The sequence below is a fragment of the Canis lupus genome, chromosome 1, assembly GCF_003254725.2.
Source record: "Canis lupus dingo isolate Sandy chromosome 1, ASM325472v2, whole genome shotgun sequence".
NCBI classification, from domain to species: Eukaryota; Metazoa; Chordata; class Mammalia; order Carnivora; family Canidae; genus Canis; species Canis lupus.
The window spans coordinates 49230578-49253089 of NC_064243.1; the positions used below are offsets into that span (position 1 = coordinate 49230578).

At 49.6% G+C, this 22512-nt stretch overlaps 1 protein-coding gene across 1 annotated transcript in view; it reads left to right on the forward strand.

Annotated features, from left to right (window-relative positions):
• The window catches only part of IGF2R (insulin like growth factor 2 receptor), a 99770-nt gene that overhangs the window by 63954 nt on the left and 13304 nt on the right, over positions 1–22512 (forward strand). Inside the window, exons 21-39 of the mRNA XM_025422683.3 lie at positions 744–845; positions 2619–2814; positions 4275–4445; positions 5210–5353; positions 5434–5609; positions 5892–5979; positions 6457–6672; positions 7561–7691; positions 7943–8040; positions 10079–10215; positions 11046–11236; positions 12818–12944; positions 13836–13955; positions 14256–14512; positions 14830–15048; positions 16938–17087; positions 19448–19609; positions 20742–20949; positions 21305–21451. Coding sequence (XP_025278468.3) covers positions 744–845; positions 2619–2814; positions 4275–4445; positions 5210–5353; positions 5434–5609; positions 5892–5979; positions 6457–6672; positions 7561–7691; positions 7943–8040; positions 10079–10215; positions 11046–11236; positions 12818–12944; positions 13836–13955; positions 14256–14512; positions 14830–15048; positions 16938–17087; positions 19448–19609; positions 20742–20949; positions 21305–21451 — 3040 coding nt within the window. The remainder of the gene's footprint in view (positions 1–743; positions 846–2618; positions 2815–4274; positions 4446–5209; positions 5354–5433; positions 5610–5891; positions 5980–6456; positions 6673–7560; positions 7692–7942; positions 8041–10078; positions 10216–11045; positions 11237–12817; positions 12945–13835; positions 13956–14255; positions 14513–14829; positions 15049–16937; positions 17088–19447; positions 19610–20741; positions 20950–21304; positions 21452–22512) is intronic.

The window sequence follows — 22512 nt, forward strand, 5'->3', positions numbered from 1 at the left end:
AGAAGAGGAGGGGCGGTGAAATCCCTTGTGCCTCCCATTATCGTTACCTCTAATGAATGAGACAGAAAACAGAACACTTAAACCAACTTTGAGTTTTTTGTTTTTGTTTTTTAAAAATTATTTATGGGTTGCTTCCACTTAATTTTTTTTCATTTAAATTCAATTTGCCAACATATTTGCCACCATTAGTTTCAGATGTAGAATTCATTAATTCATTAGTTGTGTGTAACAGCCAGTGCTCATCACATCATGTGCCCTCCTTAATGCCCGTCACCCAGTTACTCTATCCCCTCACCCATCTCCTCTCCAGCAACCATCAGTTTGTTTCTGAGAGTTAAGTGTTTCCCATGGTTTATCTTCCTCTCTGAATTTTTCACGCTCAGTTTCCCCTTCTTCCTTTTTGGTCCTTTGCACTATTTCTTATATTCTGCATATGAGTCAACCTAACTTTTCCTTCGGGGGTCAGCTTTGGTGGTCTTACTCAGGTAAAAATTGTAGCCCTAAGAGCTTTCAGGTAAGTTTAATATTTCTAAGCCCAGTATCACACTTGGGTAGACAGCAGGGGCCATGTCTGAAGGGGCTGGTGAGTACACAGAGGGCTGCTCTTCTGATAGGGGTTTGAAGTCCATGAGAGGCGCATGTTTTGTGAGGTCCATACATGTAGGCTGTGGAGGTGCTGTGTATTTGCTGAGCTCCTGTGGAATTGGATTGAACATGTCTCTTTCCCCCCATTGCTCTTGCAGGCCTGTTCTATCAGGGACCCAAACAGTGGCTTTGTGTTTGATCTTAACCCACTGAACAGTTCCCAAGGATATGTGGTCTCAGGCATTGGGAAGACTTTTGTGGTAAGAATTCTGTGATGAATTTCCAGTTTGCTTTGAAACCAGGAGAGAGTGCACTGGAGTTACCTGCAGCTGGTGCAGCTGGTGGCAGGTGTCTTTAGAAATGGCCCAGGGCACTGTGGTGGCAGCTCTCAACTGGAAAGAGAAGAAAGAATCCAAATTTAAGGGGAAACGGAGATAAAACGCACTCCCATCCTGCTGTACTGCAGATGTGTGAGGGTGCCATTCTTCCGAAAATCCATTATTCCTGATCTGTTGCTGCGTGTCTAGAGCAGTGGTCCTAGGCCAGCAGCATTGGTGTCACCTGGAATTTGTTAGAAGAACAAATTCTGTGGGGTGGGTCCTTCAGGTTGTTTTAACCAGGCCCCGGGTGATTCTGTTGTCTGCTGGAGTCTGCGAACCACTAGTCGGAAGGAAATGGTACTTATGTTATCCTATAAAAGGGCAACGACCTGGGTGGCTGTGTTCTAGAATCTTCCGACACCACTTCCTTCATCAATAGCCTTGACGGAAGGAGAGAATAACCTTTGAGAAAAGGAAGTTGGGATAAGACTGTCTTATGTAAACTTGATACCGAGGGGAACTTTGTAGGTACACCTCATGCGGAAGAGCATATGGCTCGTTCCATAGCCCAGGAGAACACCCAAACGGGATTTGTCCCTCAGTGGCACAGTGGCTGGTCATCCACCCACCCTCAGCCCCCAGATTGCTTCTACGGAGTTTGGTTTAAAATAGGTGAGAGCGTATGTGGCCACATGTAAGAGTGAGAGGCAGACAAAGTGTTGGTGCACTAGAAAACATGCTGGAAGATGCTCTTACACAGAACATGCTAGAAGCAGGTCAGACAGGCTCTGCCTCAGGCACACTAGCAGAGGTGTTGGGAGATGGCAGATGTGTCTGGTCTCCTGGGTGTGGCATGGCCAGTGTGCCGCCAGACGAGCTGTCTACTGAGCACACCACCACCCACCAGCTGACTGCCTGGCTTTGTACCCTCGTCACCTAGTCCTGCTGGGCTCACTTGCCCTTGGATACACCCAGTGGCCTCCTCGTGCTGCTGAAGCTGCCTAGCGAGTGAGACCTCTCTGGGGGCTCCTGGACACCTCCAATTGGAGGGGCCTGCAGATGTGGGCGGCCAGGATGGCCAGTGCCCACAACATGGCAGAGCAAGCCCAGGCTTCTCTCAGCTCTGTTGTTAATTTATGGGCATGTCTGTGAAAGAAGGAAAGGGAGCCTGTCCCAGAATTTCATCCCCAGGCCTCGTGCACACAATCCACTCGGCTGCTGAGCACCTGTGTGCAGTATCATCCTAACTGGCCATTTCCTTAGTCGGAAATTGGTCTTTAAGAAAAGCACTTTCTGTATGTAAATCTTGACTACGTACACACTGTCCATGATCATTTAACAGATGTAGAGAAGTCTTCTCTGTGTCTTCATACCACAGAGTGTATTTAACTTCATTTTCATGACAGAGTGATATCGACATCTTATTTCTTCTGTTAGAGATGGTGTGTCGTTATATGCAATGTATCTCTTGCATTTAGAGGTACAGGGCTGTATAAATAAACCTGTTTATTTTTCCTTAGAAGCAGTGTATGGACATTGCCATTTGGACTTAAATGTTGCATTATGTACTATTTAGAATTTTACTGAACATGTAAGTTGGTAACCTGAATGCAAACTAGTTAGTCTGGCAGGGTTTAAGTTCCTAGGGCTCTTGTTTGTGGCGAGTTATGTGGTCTGAGTTAACATGTACGGCTCTTGCTGTCTGGCCTGCAGTTTAACGTGTGTGGCACGATGCCGGTCTGTGGGACCCTCGATGGAAAACCGGCCTCTGGCTGTGAGGCGGAATTTCAGACAGAGGATCTAAAGAACCTGAAACCCAAAAGGCTGGTTGGACTCGAGAAAACCCTCCAGCTGTCCACTGAGGGCTTTATAACTCTGACCTACAAAGGGCCTCTCTCCCCTTCAACAGGTGAGCTCAGGACCATGTTGTTTTGCAGCTAATGAGCATCCTGGGGGCTCTGACTTGTCTAGGAACCTTCTGCGTGTGCACTGTAAGCAATGGTGCAGTCCTGTCACTGCCCTCCTGCCTCCGGGCCACAGCACCGCACTCCAGAATTGTCCTGTGGCTCGGCCAGGCCCCTGACATGCGCTCCTGTAACTAGGGGGGTTGTGCTGTTGGCTCTCCTGCTGCCTGCCCTGTCCCCCAGTCTCCCAGCATCGGGCCCCTTGGTGGTCCGATGACATGAAGCTGTGTGACCTCCGAGACTGAAGCAAGTCTCTTTGCTTCAGTCTCCTCCCTCCTAAACTGAACAGGGATGATGCTGTTACCTGCTGCTTCTGTGGACTGCTGTGGGTCCTTGGCACTGCGACTTGGGCCCCCTGGCTGCGGGAGCCCTTTGGCGGTCTGCCTGCTTGTGTCCTTAGTCCCCTTCACCCTCCCAGTATTCTGTGTTCAACACAGAGTTTTTTTTTTTTTTTTTTTTAATTTATGACAGTCACACACACAGAGAGAGAGAGAGAGGCAGAGACATAGGCAGAGGGAGAAGCAGGCTCCATGCACCGGGAGCCCGATGTGGGACTCGATCCCGGGTCCCCAGGATCGCGCCCTGGGCCAAAGGCAGGCGCCAAACCACTGCGCCAGCCAGGGATCCCCACAGAGTGGTATTTTAAGTGTTAGATCATGTCACTCCCAGCCACATGCACCTGGTGTAGAAGCCGGCACAGTCACAGTGGCCGGAGGGACGGCATCCCACTCCTCACTCTGTCCTGCTCTGGAAACCGTCAGGGCTCCCTCACGCTCCCTTGTGCGCCCTCCCCTCCTGAGCCTTTGTCCTTGCTCTTTCCTCTGCCCATAGTGCTCTTAACCTCAGGATGGCCCTATGGTCCCTTTCTTCCCTTTCCTCAGCTGTTGGCTCAGATGGCCACCTCCTTCAAAACCCTCAGCCCTGTGGGGTGTCGCCTGCCTGGGTCTACTGCAGCTTCTTTCCTTACACGTCTTGCCATCTTGTGTGCCCTTGACTTTATGGCATGCGCTTGGTATTGGGGCCCCTGGATGGGGACGTGAGCTCCCAGAGTGGGGTGGGTGAGGGTTTCTTCTGTTTCTTTCACTCCCACGTGTGCTAGGAACTTAGTATTGTCCAATAAACCAGCGACGTCAGCTCCCGTTTGGGTTGAGAAATGGATGCTGTGTTTGTTTTCTGGGGTATCAGGGTGGAGGGTGTTAGGCTCACCCTGTACACCTGTTGTTGTGTGGGTCATTATGGTGTGGGTGACCGCTCTGCAGCTCACGTCAGGCCCCTTGAAACAAACCCAGTGCTGTGATGTCGTCTTAAAGGATGGCTGGGAGATTAGTTCCCAGGGGAGCTGCTGCTCTGGGCTGAGCTGTGATTGCTGCTCTGTTTCTTCAAGTTTGGCCTCCTTTCTCCCCAGGGAACTCTTATGCCTTTATCATCCGCTTTGTTTGCAACGATGATGTTTACCCAGGAACCATCAAATTCCTGCATCAGGACATTGACTCTGGCCTGGGAATTTGGAACACTTTCTTTGAGTTTGAGACTGCACTGGCTTGTGTCCCTTCTCCAGTGGATTGCCAGGTCACAGGTAAGCCTGAGAGGGCTGGGTTTAGGAGGCTGGTCGAGGCCCTGTGTGTAAGGGTATAGATGCACATGTGTGAATGTGTGGTGGTCTGCAGTGTGCTTTGTTTTATAGGCAGCATATTTTTATGTGCTTTTTAGATCCTTCAGATATTTTTCTTGAAGAGAATCAGGATATAGAATTAAGATTTTTTTTTTTTAGATTTTATTCATGAGAGAGAGAGAGAGAGAGAGAGAGAGAGACATAGGCAGAGGGAGAAGCAGGCTCCCTGCAGGGAGGCCGATGCGGAACTCAATTCCAGGACCCTGGGATCACGACCTGAGCCAAAGGCAGATGCTCAACCACTGAACCACCCAGGTGTCCCAGAATTAAGGATTTTAATCTATATTTTGGAATCAGAAGCTACTTAAGAACAGAAGAAAATTCTCAGGGGGAGGAAATACTATCAGATCTTATTTGAGGACCTTAAAGAAAGTCTTCAAAGCTCTATAAGGCACACCTTGGATGCTGAACAGTGTCTCCAGGATGCCTTGTGCTCTGCAGGTGGCCCTGTACCTCCACATCAGTGGTGCTTCATTGCAAAGGGCAGCATCCAGGGGGCAGAGCTAGTGTATGCATCTGTAGGGAAAGCCTTCTAGCTGCTGTGGCTCTCCTAATTGCTTAGTAACGAATGTCTAGTTTGTGAATTGTGAGTCTTCAGGCACGGTGAGGGTGGTGCTGTAAGGCTAACGGGAAGGCAGGGGTAGCTGGAGTGTTTCCATATATTTCAGATGTTGCTGGAAACGAGTATGACCTGAGTGGCTTAAGCAGAGTCCGGAAGCCCTGGACGGCTGTGGACACTTCGGTTGATGGAAGAAAGAGAACTTTCTATCTGAGTGTTTGCAATCCCCTCCCTTATATTCCTGGATGCCACGGTGAGTTGAGAGCATTTGTCTTGAGTTCCATTTGCCTTTTTCTTGTCCCCCTGCCCCGGATGAACTCCTGGCTCTTGCAGGCAGTGCAGTGGGGTCCTGCCTGGTGACAGAAGACAACGGCTGGAACCTGGGCGTGGTGCAGATCAGCCCCCAGGCTGCAGAGAATGGGTCCCTGAGTCTTGTCTATGTCAACGGTGACAAGTGCGGGAACCAGCGCTTCTCCACCAGGATCACGCTTGAATGCGCACAGACTTCGGTGCGTGAGCTGATGACACGCAAGTGTCCTGCCTGTGGGGCTTCCGTTTCCCGCTTCCTTTCAGTGTCTCAGTCTCTCAGAGTTCAAACCTGCCTGTGTTTTCATGGGTTTTAGGCCTCTAGTAATATTTGCCTAGAACATATGATTTTCGTCAAGGTTTTACATGTTTAGTACGTGCTGTATGTTTATATTGTGGAGGTTGAAAGTTGGATATTGATTGTAGCTATCTTTTTTATTTTATTTTTTAAAGATAAAAACATAAGTTGTTGGTTTCCGTCGTAGGGATCACCAACATTTCAGCTTCGGGATGATTGTGAGTATGTGTTTGTCTGGAGAACGGTGGAAGCCTGTCCTGTCATCAGAGTGGAAGGTAAGACCTTGGGCCTAGCCCACCCATAGCTGTGGATTAAGTAGCATATGTTCCAGACAGCATCCTAGCTGCAAGACCCCATAGTAATGGCCACGTGCATGATGATGAGATGCTGATTAGCAGAGGGATAATTTCTTATCCTTGTGTTTTCACTCCACTGCACTGCTAACCTTGCCCAGGACATTCTCCACACATGCCTGGAGTGATGATAGGCTATTGGCTTCTCACATTTGAGAATCTTAATTTGGGGTTTTGTTTGGTTAAGTGGATCTTCACCCCGTGACCTCAGCTATTTAGAAAGCTATTTGTTAGGCAATCTGAATTATGTGTACAGACACAATGAGAGAATGTAGAAATGACATTTAATGCTTATTTTAAGGCAGTACTCACCTGACTAAATATTGGAAGACTTTTTGCCCCAGAGAGTGAGTGCAGGTAGGATTGCAGTTGCACTTCACTTCCTGTGTGTTCTTGAAGGAGACAACTGTGAAGTGAAGGACCCAAGGCATGGCAACCTGTATGACCTGAAGCCGCTGGCTGTTAATGACACCATTGTGAGTGCTGGCGAATACACCTATTACTTCCGGGTCTGTGGCAAGCTGTCCTCAGATGTCTGCCCCACTGATGACAAGTCCAAGGTGATCTCGTCATGTCAGGAGAAGCGGGGACCCCTGGGATTTCACAAAGTGGCAGGTACCGTAGGTTTTTCTTCTGCTCTTGTCCCAGAATGGAATTACGTATTATGGTGCTATGCTGAAGGATGACATCTTTCTAGAGTAGAAAGAAAGCTATGTTCTGGTGAAATACTTCTGATGTTTCTGATTTTCACTTGATTTTCTTAAGCTGAATGCATACCAACAGGTGTCATTAGAGCTTATTCTGTTCTTACTTGGCAATTCCAGGTACTGATTGTTTATTGCAACCCAGGGCACACTGAAGTAGCCAGTAATGGGTGTTCTGGGGTAGTACTTTCTAGAGTCAAGTCAGAGGGGAGGCATATTTAGTATAGGGTTTGGCGATGAATGTACAGGACAGAGGACAGGCTGTTGGTCATCATGCTAACTCAGCAGTTGGGTGACTGATACTACAGTTAAGAACTACTTAAGAGACAGAGTGTGCACAAGGAGGGGAGGGGCAGAGGGAGAGGGTCTCAAGCAGACTCTGCGTGAGCCCAGGGCTCGATCCCATGACGCTGAGATCAGGACCTGAGCTGAAACCAAGGGTTGGACACTTGACCAAGCCACCCCGGCACCTCTAAGTTTAAGAACTTTTAAACAGAAGTAGCTGATGTGATGAGTGTGTGGGCAGCCCCTACGGGCAGTCCTCCTAGGTGATGAGGCTGAGATGTGGCTGCTCTTAGTTACGTTATTTCATGTTAGTCTGTAACATTGTGACCTTGGGCAAGAGGAGGCCTGGTTTTATTCATCCTGCAGCACAGTGGGTCAGGGAGCAGGCTCCAATGCCCTGGGGGCCAGGCATACTTGATCTTCAGCTATTTATTCAGGGTACATGATGTGACATGTCTGTTAGGATAAGCATGGCGGTACCAATCCTTTTATTAATCGGGTTCTTTCTGAACAGGTCTCCTCACTCAGAAGCTGACATACGAAAATGGCTTGTTGAAAATGAACTACACCGGAGGGGACACCTGCCATAAGGTGTACCAGCGCTCCACGACCATCTTCTTCTACTGTGACCGTAGCACCCAGAGGGTGAGTGTGCTCAGGAGCTGTTTCAGCACTCCTGCTGCTTTTGGCTTTATAAGCCCTCTCTGCTCTGGAGTTTCAAAATTCTCTGTTTAGGTAAAGTGTAAATGTAGTAGTTACAGAAGCTATGTTGAAACCTTGGTCAATTTGGATTTTCATGAACAGAACCATCCTTTACTATTTTCATTGCTAAGATCTAAGGTGTAGTAAAACCAGCTGAAGTTTCCCGTCTGACTTGTCTCTGTTACCTCCTCCAGCCGGTGTTCCTCAGGGAGACTTCTGATTGCTCCTACCTGTTTGAGTGGCGAACACAGTATGCCTGTGCACCTTTTGACCTGACTGAGTGCTCATTCAAGTAAGTACACACGTCTTTTGAGTCCTTTGGACAGCCAGAGGAACGTGGCAAGGTTTTGCTCTAATGATTAACAGTTGGGGGACAGGATGTTAGCTTAGGTGGTCTCTAAGCCTTCATTTCTTCATATTCAAGTGAGCGGTTGGACGAGGTTACCTCCTGGATCCTACCCAATGTTGGATTTTGGTGATTTTTTTTGTGTTAAGATGCATACAAGGAGGTGATTGCACTTGGAACAGAAAACTTTGCATGATTCATGGATATAAGGCGGGTAGAGTGACCAGGATGTCACCTGGCCTCCGCTCCACCTTGCACGCTGCTTGTGTTTGAGGACACCACTGTGAAGGAGGTGTAGAGAGGATGAGGGGCTGGGGTGCTGGTGACAGTGTGGGGGAGGGGACCCCCCAACTGCAGGTTCTCAGGGGCTGTCAGTGGTTCTTTTGATCTCTTTCACCTGTGGCTCCCAGAATCAGGTGGCCGGCAGCTCCTGAGGGAAGTAGAGGTCTTTGCTTGTGTGAATGTCAGCAGACATTCCGAGTTGTCCTTGGAACTATCACAAAACACATCCTGCGTCCTATCCCTGGAGGTTTTGTCTGTGGTTCTGAATGGTTAAGGGATATGCTCTCACTTCTGCTGTGTGAAAACCCTGAAAAGCGTGGATCAGAGCATTACAGCATCTAGTCCTGGGGGGATGTGTAGTCATTTCCAGGTTTTCCTTCTTTCCCGCTCTATTTTGTTGTATTCTCTCCTTTCATTTAGGTAAAGTAGAATTTTTTTAAAGTTTTAGTAACGAATGGAAAAGTGTATGTTCAGGGATCTGTGTTAAGTGACATTACTTTTCCTACCTAACACTTTGTGAGCGTTTTCATGTGAAACAAATTCCTTTCTCATTTCCAGTGAGCTTGAACGATCCTCCCGAGTAGATAGCCTAATTGACTTAGCCATTCTCTTACTGCTATTTGAGACTGTCTTCCACTTTTTGAGATTGTACAGAGTCTTTATTTTTATGTTTTTTTGTCCATAAAGCTTTTCCTACTAGATTTCTTTATGCTCCATTTTAAAAAGAGTTAATGAAGTTGAAATGAATGATCAGTTAAAATGGAAGTTTGCTATGCATATTCTAATAAATTCGTGGGGATGTAAGAACGTGTGAAATGAGGTCACCTTGTCGGTAAGGTGTTCTCTGACCACACCATCTAAAATCTCCACCTCCCCCCACCACCTCGCCCTAGATTTCATATCTCCCTTGCCTGCCTTTTTTCCTCCTTAGCTTTAATCACACTCTGACATATTGGTTACTTTAAAAAATTTGTATCCTGTTTATGGTGTTTTTATTCTGGTAATTTCTGTAAATTTCATAAGAGATTTGTATATTTGGTTCAATACAATACCCTCAGTTTAGCACGTAGTTTTTGAATGAATGAATGCTTTCCGTTTCTCCTCTTCTGGCTGAGACCTTGTGAAGTAGCATCTGTGATCGTGCCTGTCTTCACCCGGACCTGGTGCTCCCTGGGGACAGAGTGTGCATCTTGCTCCCCATTTAACGCGGCACCTGGTATGGGGTTGGCTGTCAGTAACACTTGTATGTGGGATTTGTGTAGTGAGTAAACTTCAGCCTGAGCAGACCTGCCCACACCAGTTCATCTTTATCTCGGTGGCTGTGGTCTTGTCAGGGTTCAGTAGCAGGTGGCTGCTCCCGAAGGTGCTCCATGCCGCAAGCACTCCCTGTAGCCCACTGTTTGCTCTTGTCCTCTCACTGGCCCAAGCAGGGGGAGTGCTTACTTTTCAGGCCCAGTCTTTGCTCTTTTTTGGATTAATACCTGATTTTGCTGAACCAAGTCTTGAAGTTTCCTGAACTTGGGTTCTGAATCTGCCAGCAGGTCGGGGGTGGAGGGATGGGGGTCCAGTCTGAAGTTCTGCCCCTGGGTGAGAGTTGAGGCCCAGGATGCCAGGCACAAACCACACCTTAATAGCGAGACTTTCTGGATGGACTCTGTAACAAGTGAGCCTGAGCCTAACCACAGTGTTTTCCTCCCTACAGAGATGAGGCTGGCAACACCTTCGACCTCTCATCCCTGGCAAGGTACAGCGACAACTGGGAAGCCGTCACGAGTACTGGAGCCACCGAGCACTACCTCATCAATGTTTGCAAGTCTCTGTCTCCCCAGGCTGGCTCGGGTGAGAGACAACTCTCAGTGGGCTCATGGCTTGGGGGAAGATCGAGTAGGAGCAGGATTCCTTGAGGGTGCTTTGGCCATGAAGTGGCAGAAGGAATCCCATAAGGGTCTCATGACTGATCCCTGGGATGGTCTAGCCAAAGTCCCTGTGGAAGGTGCTGCTGGGAGCATAGTAACCTTGTGTGAAATGAGGAGCATAGTAACCTTGTGTGAAATGAGGTGGGTGGAGGTAATCATAGTGGTAGCTGATTCTAGCAAAACAGGAGACTCGAGGGGTGAAACGGAGGTTGAGTGCATGCCCTCTAGGTTTACCAAGAGTAATGTGGGTGGTGCTCTTTTACATGTGAGGCCATGGCCCCCCTCCCCTCACTGCCTGTGCCGGGCAGACCAGTGACAGTGTGATCTGCCACTGGTCTCTCCTCATCCACGAGGTGGGACTAGTTCTTCATGTACGCCAGGTGGCATAGACGTTTTGGGGACTGGGAAATTGGCAGAGTTTTTGGTAATTAACTCTTAAAGACGGTATGTGAACAGGGCCCATTTAGAATGTCCTGTTGGCTTAATCTAGATATCTTAGCCTCAACATATTTGGGGTTCAAAAATAATTCAGGCTGTGAAACCTTGGGTTCTCCCCACACCCCGTTCTACCTATGGTAAAACAGCATTTAGAATAAGTCCTGTGGCGTCATTGTCATCTCATGGGAAGGAAATAGTAGATCCTTTGGAATGGCTGTTGGAATCAGATATATAGCACATCTGATGTCACTTGCCAGGTAAATCCTAGACTGGAAAATCAGCAAAGGTAACCCTTGACCATGTCTCATCTTACAGAGCCGTGCCCTCCAGAAGCAGCTGCGTGTCTCTTAAGCGGCTCCAAGCCTGTGAACCTTGGCAGGGTGAGGGATGGGCCACAGTGGAGAGAAGGCACCATTGTTCTCAAGTATGTTGATGGTGACTTGTGTCCAGACCAGATTCGGAAAAAGTCAACCACCATCCGATTCACCTGCAGCGAGAGCCAAGTCGTAAGTGACACAGTGTTCTTGGCCCTGGGTGCGGCAGCTGGGGAGCAGTAAGGAGCCGAGGGCCAACGAGGCGATGCGAGCAGAGGCTGTGATCCTTCGGACACCTGGGCCTACCAGCAGGTGCTAGCGGTACCACTTCAGCCCTGTGGCCTGTGGGCACCTCCTCTCTTTTCTGGCTCTTGGGGTGCCTGACCTGGCAGTTCTAGTCTCAGGATTAGTTGGTTCTGCTTGGAGTTTGGTCCCTGAAGATCTCCCAAAGGCCGTAGGGCAAACGGCTATTTGACAACCCACCCTTTCTCTTCACGGATGCATCTTGGGAGAAGCAGAAGGTTTGACAGACCTCATTCAGGGCTGCTCTTCACTTCCTAGCTTGGTTACTGAACTACGTTAAGCTGTCTCTCCATGAACAACACGAGCTATTTGCATGTGACCAAATCACTGTGAGGTTTAGCGAGAAGAGGTTGGAGGTGCCGGGCCCCACTGCTGCTGTGTGGTTGGGGCCTGTAACTGGGGGCTAGTCTCATTTCTGTGGTTGGTGCCTCTAAGAGGTTGCTGTGGTTTAACAGCTGTGGGACTGAATTAATGGTTTCTCTGGACTGTTTTTCTACCCTGGAGCATCTCCACACGTGAGATGAATGTGAAACCCTGTGTGCTATTGCCTAGGATTAGGGTTGTAGCTAATTTTAGGAATAAGATCAAGCTGGGCCGGTGCACTCAGTGTTAGGACGAAGCACCCACTGTCTCCACCTGTATTTGGCCAGCAGTGGTAGGAGGAGCCCAGGGAGTCTGGGAGCCTGGGGTCTGCCCTCTCAACAGCAGTAGCAGCTGGGCCTTCCTCCTCCAGGAACCATACAGAGGCTTGGTGTAGACATGAGCCACTGGGGACTGGACACCTGGGCCCTGATAGACCTTCTCAGCTCTGTAACTGGGCAGAGGCTCATGGCAAAGGAAGAAATTGCTGACAGACATGTGGGGGGAAAAGCGAGGGTGGTGTGTGAGGGTCTCTGCACGTGGGTTGCCCGGTAGGTTGGGCTGCAGGGTGGGCTGTGGCCAGGTGACAAAGACGCCAGGGGTTTATCTGGAAAGGAGTGTACTGCTGAACCAGTCTGAGCAGCTCTGTGATGGACAGGAAGCGTGGGGGTATACGGAGCAAGCCTTAGCCAGTGCAAGCATCAGTAGAATAAATGAGTTCTCTGGGTGGAGCTTCTTGTTTTGTCTATAATAACAGATTTGAGTTCATTTGCTCTTCAGAGTGTTATCAAGTATTTACTCTTTCCTGACTCAAAAGAGCCTCTGAGCCTCCTTCTTCACCCTGCCCCCAGCTTGTCTTTCCCTAGCCTTAGCTGTAGGAACATCTCCATGGTCCCCCAAGTGGATTTCTGGCTCTGTGTCTGTCTCACCCTATGTGTGTTAAGCCCCTAGTGAGATCCCAGGAACAGATCCCTTTGCTTTCCTAAGTCTGCTCTGACTCCATAAAGACATTGGCAAAAATTCCACATCGCAGAGGAGCTCTCACTTGATGGAAGTTGATGTTTCGTAGATCTTGTGCCCTATTGGCAATGCTCTGTTCTTTGCTCATAGAACTCCAGGCCCATGTTCATCAGTGCAGTGGAGGACTGTGAGTACACCTTCTCCTGGCCCACGGCAGCCGCCTGTCCTGTTAGGAGCAATGTGCACGACAACTGCCAAGTCACCAACCCTGCCACAGGTGAGGGACGCTGCCAGTCATGGACCGCCACCCCCACCCCCACCCCACCCACACACAATGAGACCAGTAATTGACCCTCCCCATGGTGAAGACTCTGTCAGTCACCAACCCTCCACAGTGAGGACACTGACAGTCACTAACGTCCCCCACAGTGAGGACGTTGCCAGTCACTGACCTGCCCCCTACAGTGAGGACACTGCCAGTCACTGACCCTCCCACCCATAGTGAAGACACTGCTAGTCACCAGTGCCCCATAGTGAGGGGCCCAATGTGAACCTGGGGAGCAAGCCACCCTTGGGCAGCAGCATTCTATCCTGTGTGTGCATGCTGGCCTCTTGTTTGGCTCTCCCCAGTTGTGTTCACTAGGAGTTCTTCTTCAGTGGGGAAGAGATTGGTCCATCTCCCTGTGAGCCTAGCTGTCTGTAACTCCTGTGTCCGAGGGTACCAGTCATGCTGGCTGTAGGCTTGCAGGATGGGTTAGAATCAGGCTCCCCGTTAACCTTCCAGTGGTGATGGGAGGGCAGCTAGGATACTTCGACTGCATGTCTCTGCGGGGCACCCAGGAGGGTGCAGGTGACATGCCTTGACTGTGGGAGAGATGCCATCGGGCTCTCCTGAATCCCACCAGAATCCTGGTGGCTGCTATGGCCCAGCCCCAGGAGGAGGACAACGCTATGAGCCGCTGTCTTCTGGGGAAAAGATGAGCTATCATGTAAGTTTGGAGTCTGCAACCTAATGAGATAGACTGGCTAGCCAGGAGCATATTTAGGGCCAGGTCAGTGCACGAGGCAAGGGGGACTCACTGCAGGATGCCAGAAGGCCTGATGGCCAGCATGGTCTGTGTGTGAGCATACTGGCATCACTGTGTGTCTGTCCCATTCTCCCTTGCAGGACATCTGTTTGATCTGAGCTCTTTAAGTGGCAGAGCTGGACACACAGCTGCTTACAGTGAGAAGGGGCTCGTGTACATCAGCATCTGTGAGGATAATGAAAACTGCTCCCCTGGCGTAGGTAAGTGCCATGGCTTCCTGCCTACCACCTGGCTCTCCTGTCCCCAAGACTGTCCCCAACCTGTGCATTCCTGTGGCAAAAGAGAGGAGTAGATACAAAGGTCAATCACCTTCTATGTGGTAACAGTCCGCTCATGCAGGGGGGCACATGGTGATGAAATGGTAAATGCAGGACACTTGCCAAAACCACATTGCACACTCAGAATTACATATTAGCTCTGGATTTGCAGAAAGCAGTCCTCAGAAAAGTGGTCATTTGAATACACAATGTGTTTTCCGTCTCTCTTTACGTTCGGTACAGGGGCCTGCTTTGGGCAGACCAGGATCAGTGTGGGCAAGGCAAACAAGAGGCTGACCTACGTGGATCAGGTCTTACAGCTGGTATATGAGGACGGATCCCCCTGTCCTTCGAAGTCTGGCCTCACCTACAAGAGTGTGATCAGCTTCGTGTGCAGGCCTGAGGCCGGGCCCACCAACAGGCCTATGCTCATCTCTCTCGACAAGCAGACGTGCACGCTCTTCTTTTCCTGGCACACGCCTCTGGCCTGCGAGCAGGTGGTGAGTCTGGGGCTGGGTCTGTGTGGCATCTGTGAAATGCCTGCCTGATGCCTGAGGGTCCCCACAGCCCAGGTGGGCCCTGGTTACAGCATCAGTTTTACTGTTCACTGTCCTCCACTGCCCCGCCCCCCCAGCAAACACTCAGCATGTTTTATTCACCCGATATTCCCAACCATGAGTAGTTGTAAGTGCCCAAGCATTTGGGGACGTTGATCCATCTTTCGTGCTTCTGTCCTGCTTTTAAATTCCTCTGGGTGCTCAGTGGTGGTAAGGAAAATGTTACGGGATGCTCCAGCAAGGCCTTTCCTATCTAACAGACGGAGTGCTCTGTGAGGAATGGAAGCTCTATTATTGACTTGTCCCCGCTCATCCACCGCACGGGGGGCTATGAGGCATATGACGAGAGCGAGGATGACACCTCCGACACCGGCCCTGACTTCTACATCAACATCTGCCAGCCGCTGAACCCGATGCATGGGGTGCCTTGTCCTGCCGGAGCGGCCGTGTGCAAGGTTCCAGTTGATGGCCCCCCTATAGTAAGTATGGGAAAGGCAAGGCAGAAACAAGTTTTGCATGATTTTTAACAACCGTCATGTTGAGTTTCTTTCTTTCAATGGAGGGTTACTGTAGCAGAGAGAGAAAGAGAGAAATGAGCTGGGGCTGTATATGTCCTGGGGCAGTTGGGGAAGAATCATGGAAGGATTTATGCATTGAGCCATCAGGCTGATGATGGCGGCCAGAAGGTGTCTCTGAGCTGTGGAAGAAAACTGTGAACACCTATGAATAGATAGACTTTGGTATCATGTTAGGACTCTCAAGGTTGACCCTGACCAGGAAACTTTTATGTGAAGTGGCAAGAAAGAACACTGATAAGAGCTTGGTTTCTTTCTTTGAAATGCGTGTCTTGGGTAAAATGCTTGGGAGGTGCAGGAACTTTCTTTGGTAAATGAGTCATTCAGGGTAAGAGCAGATCTAATTGCTGGATACCCTGCCTTGAAAGTTTGAGTCTCCTACTAGCACTCTCTAATACAACTTTGGCTCTTTGAAAATTGTCTTCATGAGTTATCTTCACGTTGTGGGTTTTTTTTTTTTTTAAAGATTTATTTGAAGCAGAGAGAGGACGAGTGGGGTGGGGATGGGGGGACCGAACCAGACTCCCCGCTGAGCAGGGAGCCCAACTTGGAGCTCCATCCCAAGACCCCAGGATCATGACCTGAGCTAAAGTCAGACGCTTAACCAACTGAGCCACCCAGGTGCCCCTGGAGATGTCCTTTTAAAAATGGACATTATCTGCAGCGTCGATGGAGAGAAATGTTGGGAGTAGGTGGGGAAATTGGCCATGATTCAAATCTCACAAAGTCGTAGTTCCATGAGGAGCAGAAGGCCTGCGTAGACCACATCTTAGTAGGAAGCACCTGATACTGTCCTTTCTGACTGTGCAGACTGGGACCCTGATGTGAATCCCTTTCTGAGAGGTTGGATCCGCTGCATTTTTCTGCCTGGCTATCCGATTTTAAATTTTAAAAACTGTCGCCAGTTCCCTACTCAGAGCAGCTGTTGCATCATTGTGGCCTGAATGTGGCCCACAGTGAGGAATAAGAGCCTCGCAGCTCACTCACGCATGCACTCATCATGCACACGTGCACTGCTTCTGGCCATTCATCTTTCCTTCATTCTTGTGTTTATTTGCTCAGAAACATTTACTGAGCAGCCAGTATGTCAGACGCTGTGCTAAGCAATAAAACACGTTGGAGAACAAAGCTGTGCCCTCCCTAGGTTGTACTGAGGTGCACTGCCAAGATGCCAGGCAGTCCCGAGATAATGTGAGGTGCTGGTCATGGAGGCAGGCCAGAGTGGGGGCAGATAGCTCCTGCTGCGCACCATCAGGTGATAGGAGACCACGCAGCATCCTTGATGTGCCCAGAGAGAGAGAGTTCCTATTGCTGGGAGTCTTTGAAAATTGCCCATGATTAGAAATAGAATCATCGTTAGAAATTGTAGGATCAGGGCACCTGGGTGGCTCAGGAGTTAAGCGCTTGCCTTCAGCTCAGGGCATGATCCTGGAGTCCCAGGATCGAGCCTCACAACAGGCTCCCTGCATGGAGCCTACTTCTCCCTCTGCCTGTGTCTCTGCCTCTCTCTCTCATTCTGTGTCTCATGAATGACTGAATGACTGAATGAATGAATGGTCTTTAAAAAAGAAAGAAGTTGTAGGATCAAAACTGATGACTGCTAACAAACTGAATTTTCTGAGTAGCAGCTTATTGTCCAGACTTGGCAAGTGAGTTACTGTTAACCTAGTTTTTTTAGATGCTTTAGTTTATTTTCAAAACAGATGAAATACTATTTTTACAGTTCTGTATCAGTCTTTGTTCTGCTAACCTGGGGAGCAATTTCCTTAAATGTTTTTTTTTTCTTTGCTTAGGATATTGGCCGAGTCACCGGACCTCCGATACTCAACCCTATAGCAAATGAAGTTTACTTGAATTTTGAAAGTAGTACTCCTTGCTTAGCAGACAAGCATTTCAACTATACCTCACTGATCGCATTTCACTGTAGGAGAGGCGTGAGCATGGTAAGTGTGCACAGTCTGGGTGTGCAGCATGGATTAGTGAGCCAGAGCTCCCAGCCCAGGAAGCATGCATCAGTTAAGGATGCCCGTATTGAAAATGTATGCAGTCATCTCTTATGTCAGTGGTGCATTGAATAATGTAAAACCATTAATTTAACAGTGAGTAAGCCCACACTGAATTAATGGGGCAGACTTTGCACATCAAAGCCTGCTATGATTTAAAAATATGAAGCACCTGAGCACAGGAGTGGTATTCAATGGTGTCTCCCGACATATAAAAGTGTCATCTTTCTTTTTCCTTTTTAATACTGTAGCATTAGTGATTTTATTCCTAATGGGAATTTAGACTGACTTTCGGCAGCTATCATCATTCATGATACAACCTCAAATTTAGAAGTTAGCAAACAAAAGAAGGCCTCCAGAAGCAAAATGGCTCTAACAAAGTTACACGTTACCCCTAAGGAGGTTATTCACTTCTGTTCTATGTGCACTTAGAAATAACACGGCTCCCATCATGAGTACCATCTTGTTATGGAGGGTTCCTGTGTACGTTTTTCTTGCTTTCTGTGAATGGGAGATGAATGGGTAGGTCGTGCCCCTGTTTCACAATGACTCGGAGCTGCTGGGTGATGCATGTGACTCGTACAGCCCTGCAGCCCTGCTGCTGCGACCCTCACCGTCTGTAGAGAGCTCTTTGCTCCAGGCAGCCTAGCTTCACAGCACAGAAGCTGTACTCCTGAAATCTGTGAAGCTCTGAAAACTTGCAGACCTCTGACATGAACAAGTGGAGGCTCCTCATGCTATTTGTCCCACTTGATATAAGAATATTCATACATTTTGCTGCAGAAATACGAATGTGCTTGACTATAGGACTGGGTGTGTGTGCATGTATATGAGACAGAGGGGTAATAGAAATATGTATCTCAAATTACCTCTTAAAATCCTGAAGAATGAATTGCAAGGCTCATCTGGCCCTAGGAGCTCAGTAGATGGATTATAGTTCTGGAATGTGTCTCTTATGAATTCACAAAGATGATTTTCTGACTTCCTGGCTTGTAGCAGATTTGTAAGGGAGAGGGAACTCTGGCTGCCAGATAGGGGTGGGTTGACTGTGGTAGGAGGGGATGTGACAGCAGCCTGGTGACGACGGACAGTACGGTAAGTAAGAGCAGGGAAGACACAGACCATTGCTGCCTGGGGCCTCCCTGTATAGTGCCACACCACAGCTCAGGGCCCTTGGACGTGTCCCTGTTCACAGATTGTCCCTTGGCCGTCAGGATAATCTTGAGTTATCAGGGCAGGCGGAGCTGTGATCAGTGAACCCTTTTTATCTCTTTGTATGTGTGTCTGCACGTTTGCATGGGTGTGTCTGTACAGGCGTCTGTCAGCACACACAGCTTAAGGCAGCCTGGTTTTATCTGTAGAAAGGCGACACTATCAGCATTGCATTCTTCAAAGGGGATTGTTTTGAAGATCCACCTCCCTTGAGCGCTGGTTATCTCACCTTCCCACAGAGAGAACGTGTAACGGCTTAGCTCTAAAACTGCTAACCATGTGTGGTCGGATGTCCATGGGGCTTGTGCTGATTCTCTGAGCAGCAGCAGCAGCGTGTTGGAAGTGAGCAGTGTTCACTGGGTTTTAGAGAGGCATCTCACACTAAATGTTCACTCAGCGTTGGAAGGATTTTAGAGATTTTCTTCCCCTGTGGTTTTTATCTTTAGCGGGAATACTTTTTCCACATAAGTTTATAGAAAAACAGATTCTCAGCGGCAACTAAAAATGAAATTCTTGACCAGCTGCCCCATCTGTGTTTTTGTGGCTGTTGCTGAGCAGGGAAGGGCATAAACACATGGATCCAGAATACTTGGCCAGTGGAAGGTCTGGCCATGTGTGTGGCCCTTACGGTGAATATCCTCAGTTTGTACAAACGGAACCGCTGCTGGCCAGCATACCAGAGCCCTCGCCCCCCCTCCTGTGCAATGCCAGGAGCTCAGTTTCACACCCTTCTCTGTCATGATATTTGAAGAACTGGTAGTATGGACACAGAGACTCTGTGTCTAAGGGCAGGGCGATGTCCTGGAAGTAGTGAGGGGTCCCATGTGTGTAGGCAGGGCTGCCTGGCAGTGGCATGAGGGCACAGCGGGTGGTGATGACTGGCCCTCCCTCCCAGAGGGGGGCTGCTGCAGGTCACCCAGAGCACCCAGCAGCCTCACAGCCATGGCCATGGCTCCCTCCCCTGCCAGGTGCAGGGATGGTACCCACTGTCCCGGAAGCAAGGGTTTCTCTGTGGTGCCAGCAACGGGAAGGAGAACTGTGTGAGGACGCTGTACATGACCCATGTGGGTTTTTTTTTTTTCTGATAGGGAGCTCCCATGCTGCTGAGGACCAGTGACTGTGACTTTGTGTTTGGGTGGGAGACCCCGCTGGTCTGTCCAGACGAAGTGAAGATGGACGGCTGCTCCCTGACGGATGAGCAGCTGCACTACAGCTTTAACCTGTCCAGCCTTTCCAAAAGCACCTTCAAGGTAATGCCACTCACCCAGAGCCCGCTGATCTTGGGGGACACCGCGACCTGGATTCTTTGTGTTATCCACTTGTGTTGTAGGTAATGGGACACCTGTGACCACTCAGGCACGGTACATGGAGGGGTAATGGGTTTAGCCCCCATCCTGGACATGCACAGGATTAGCCTATTGGGGGTTTTAGATTGTGTAGCGAACAAGGTACAACCAACACTTGAGCTCTGCCCCACAGTTCAGAGTTTCACTCCTTAGGGCTTTGTAAAGATTAAATGGTGCAACAACAGAGATCAGAAGGCTGCTTGGGGACGTGCATATGACCAGGTCCTGCAGAAGGATAGGGCCAGGTCTGGTGCACCCCGCAGAGGCCACGTGTAATTCCCCCGTGTCTCCTTCCAACCTGGCTTTAAGATACACAGAGGCAGCTATTTTGCTGAGTCAGAGGCGATGGATGGAGGGAGCTGACTTGTGATGCATCTGGGGGTGGGGGCTTATCAGGCCTGTGTGTCATGGACTGTTGGTGATATTGATGAGGCCATGGGCATCTCAAGTCACTGGTGTCTGGGGGACCTTCCACCTCTGGGCCTGTAGTCTAGATGTTACTGAGTTATACACTGTGGACTGTGCCCACCTGATCCCAGCACCTCCCAGGGGGTGGTAGCTGGGGAGTAGTGAGCCCAAAAGCCAGTGGTGCTAGCTCCTGTGATGGAGACCTTCCACAGGTGTGACAGGTGTGCAGCAGGTGTGAGCCCACAGAGGGCGGGGCTGAGCAAGGAAGGCAAGATCCAAGCTTAGTTAGGCTGTGTCTGCTTTCTGCTTATCGATCCAGACCTCAGCACTCCTTGGGCTTTGGGAAGGAGGATGAGCAGCCAGTAGGGGCCTGGAGGGAGGAGGAAGAGGCTGGGCTTGGGGGTGTGGTATGGATCCTTCCAGTGGTTGGAGGGAAATGCTCAGGTGGTGGGTAAGGCATTGCCCTGCGGAGGCAGGTCAGGATTGGCGAGAAGGTGGAGAGGACCGAGGCACCTGTGCAGAGCCCCCGGCAGCCTCTGCTTTCTGGCACAAGTGCACCTCCCTGCAGTGATGGCTCTCTCTCCACCTCCAGACTTCTGACCCCCCACGTGTGCTATTGTCTGTCCAGGTGACTCGAGACTCACGCACCTACAGCATCGGGGTGTGCACTGCGGCGGCGGGCCTGGATGAAGGAGGCTGTAAGGATGGGGGTGTCTGCCTACTTTCTGGGAGTAAAGGGGCATCTTTTGGACGGCTGGCTTCAATGAGACTGGATTACAGGCACCAGGATGAAGCTGTCATTTTAAGTTACGCCAATGGAGATAATTGTCCTCCAGGTAAATCTTTGTAGCAGGATGTTTTAATGTTCCTTTAAAACGTGGTGTTAGACCCGGCCGCAGGAAGAAACTGAGGAATGAAGCTCCAGATGCTATGAAAGTGGACTCCTGGCTTGGACCACATGGCGTTCTGTCCACACAGCCCTGAGTGTGAGTGCTCGGGCCTCGGACACACCTTGGCCTGTGAGCCACTTGTTACACTGTGACCAAGAATCCCAGTGGTCCCAATGTTGGCTTAGGGTGATTGCTTCCACACGAGATCCTTTTGAGCATTCCTAGGTGACCGTGCCTGGCAAGGAAAGCACAGCTGATGTGCTGGGAATCAGGGTCACCTAGATGTTTTTCTTTTTTCCAGAAACTGAGGCAGGTGATCCCTGTGTGTTCCCCTTCATATTCAATGGGAAGAGCTACGAGGAGTGTGTTGTGGAGGGCCGCGCAAGGCTTTGGTGCTCTACCACTGCAAACTATGACAGAGACCACGAGTGGGGCTTCTGCAGACACTGTACGTAGCGGAGCATGCATCTGGGCTCTGGCTGCCACTTAGTCGGCGTCCCTCCCAGGCTGGCTTCATGCTCAGAGCTTTGTGGATGTCTGGGTTAATTCTGTCGCATATATTTTTCCATGTCAGGCCTATATTCCATAAAGAAAGGACATCTCAAATTCTCCGTGGGATGTGTTATGTGACCATGTACCTAGACCGGAGTAGAGCAGGGCTGAGATGCAGATGCTGGGTGGTCAGCGAGGTCCATTCAGTAACATGGGGGGTTGGTGCCCTTATGCTAATTTGCAACATTGGCGAGGCCCGTTCCTGCCTCTGTAGAGACCTACTTGTCATGGGTCTGCAGGCTGGGAGTGATGAGAACAGTGGTGGGCTCATTCACTGGCTCTCGGCTCTATGGCAGGCCCAGGACAGGGGCCAGGCCTTCAGGGTGAGCCAGACTTCGTGCCCTCGCTCTGATGATGCGTGGAGACCAGGGCTGTGAGCGAATCCTTCTCAAATGTGTGACACCCACAGATGGGAGTTCTCAAGGAAAGTGATGAGAAAATGCATTAAAAAAATTATTTTTTATAAAGGAACAGGAAACAAGATGATAGAAACTATAAAGTGTTAAATCTTCAGGGTGCTGTTATGTATGTATATATTTATTAATTTAAAGATTTTATTTATTCATTCATGAGAAACATAGCGAGACAGAGAGAGAGAGAGGCAGAGACACAGGCAGAGGGAGAAGCAGGCTCCATGCAGGGAGTCTGACGTGGGACTCGATCCCGGGTCTCCAGGGTCAGGCCCTGGGCTGAAGGCGGCGCTAAACCACTGAGCCACCCGGGCTGCCCAGGGACTATCATAGTTTTGAGGCTTCTTAAGATCTTTCTCCTGGTCTGTTGGATGACACTCATGTTTTTAGTTAATTCCAGGTCTCTTACTGTTGCTGTTTTTATTTTTTGTCCTCATTCATGCGTGACCAAACGTTGAATACCATGAGGGATTGAGCTAGTGCCATGGGGTCATTAAGAAGCACAGAAAGAGACAGACACTGGGCCCTGAGGGGCCTTGGTCTGTTC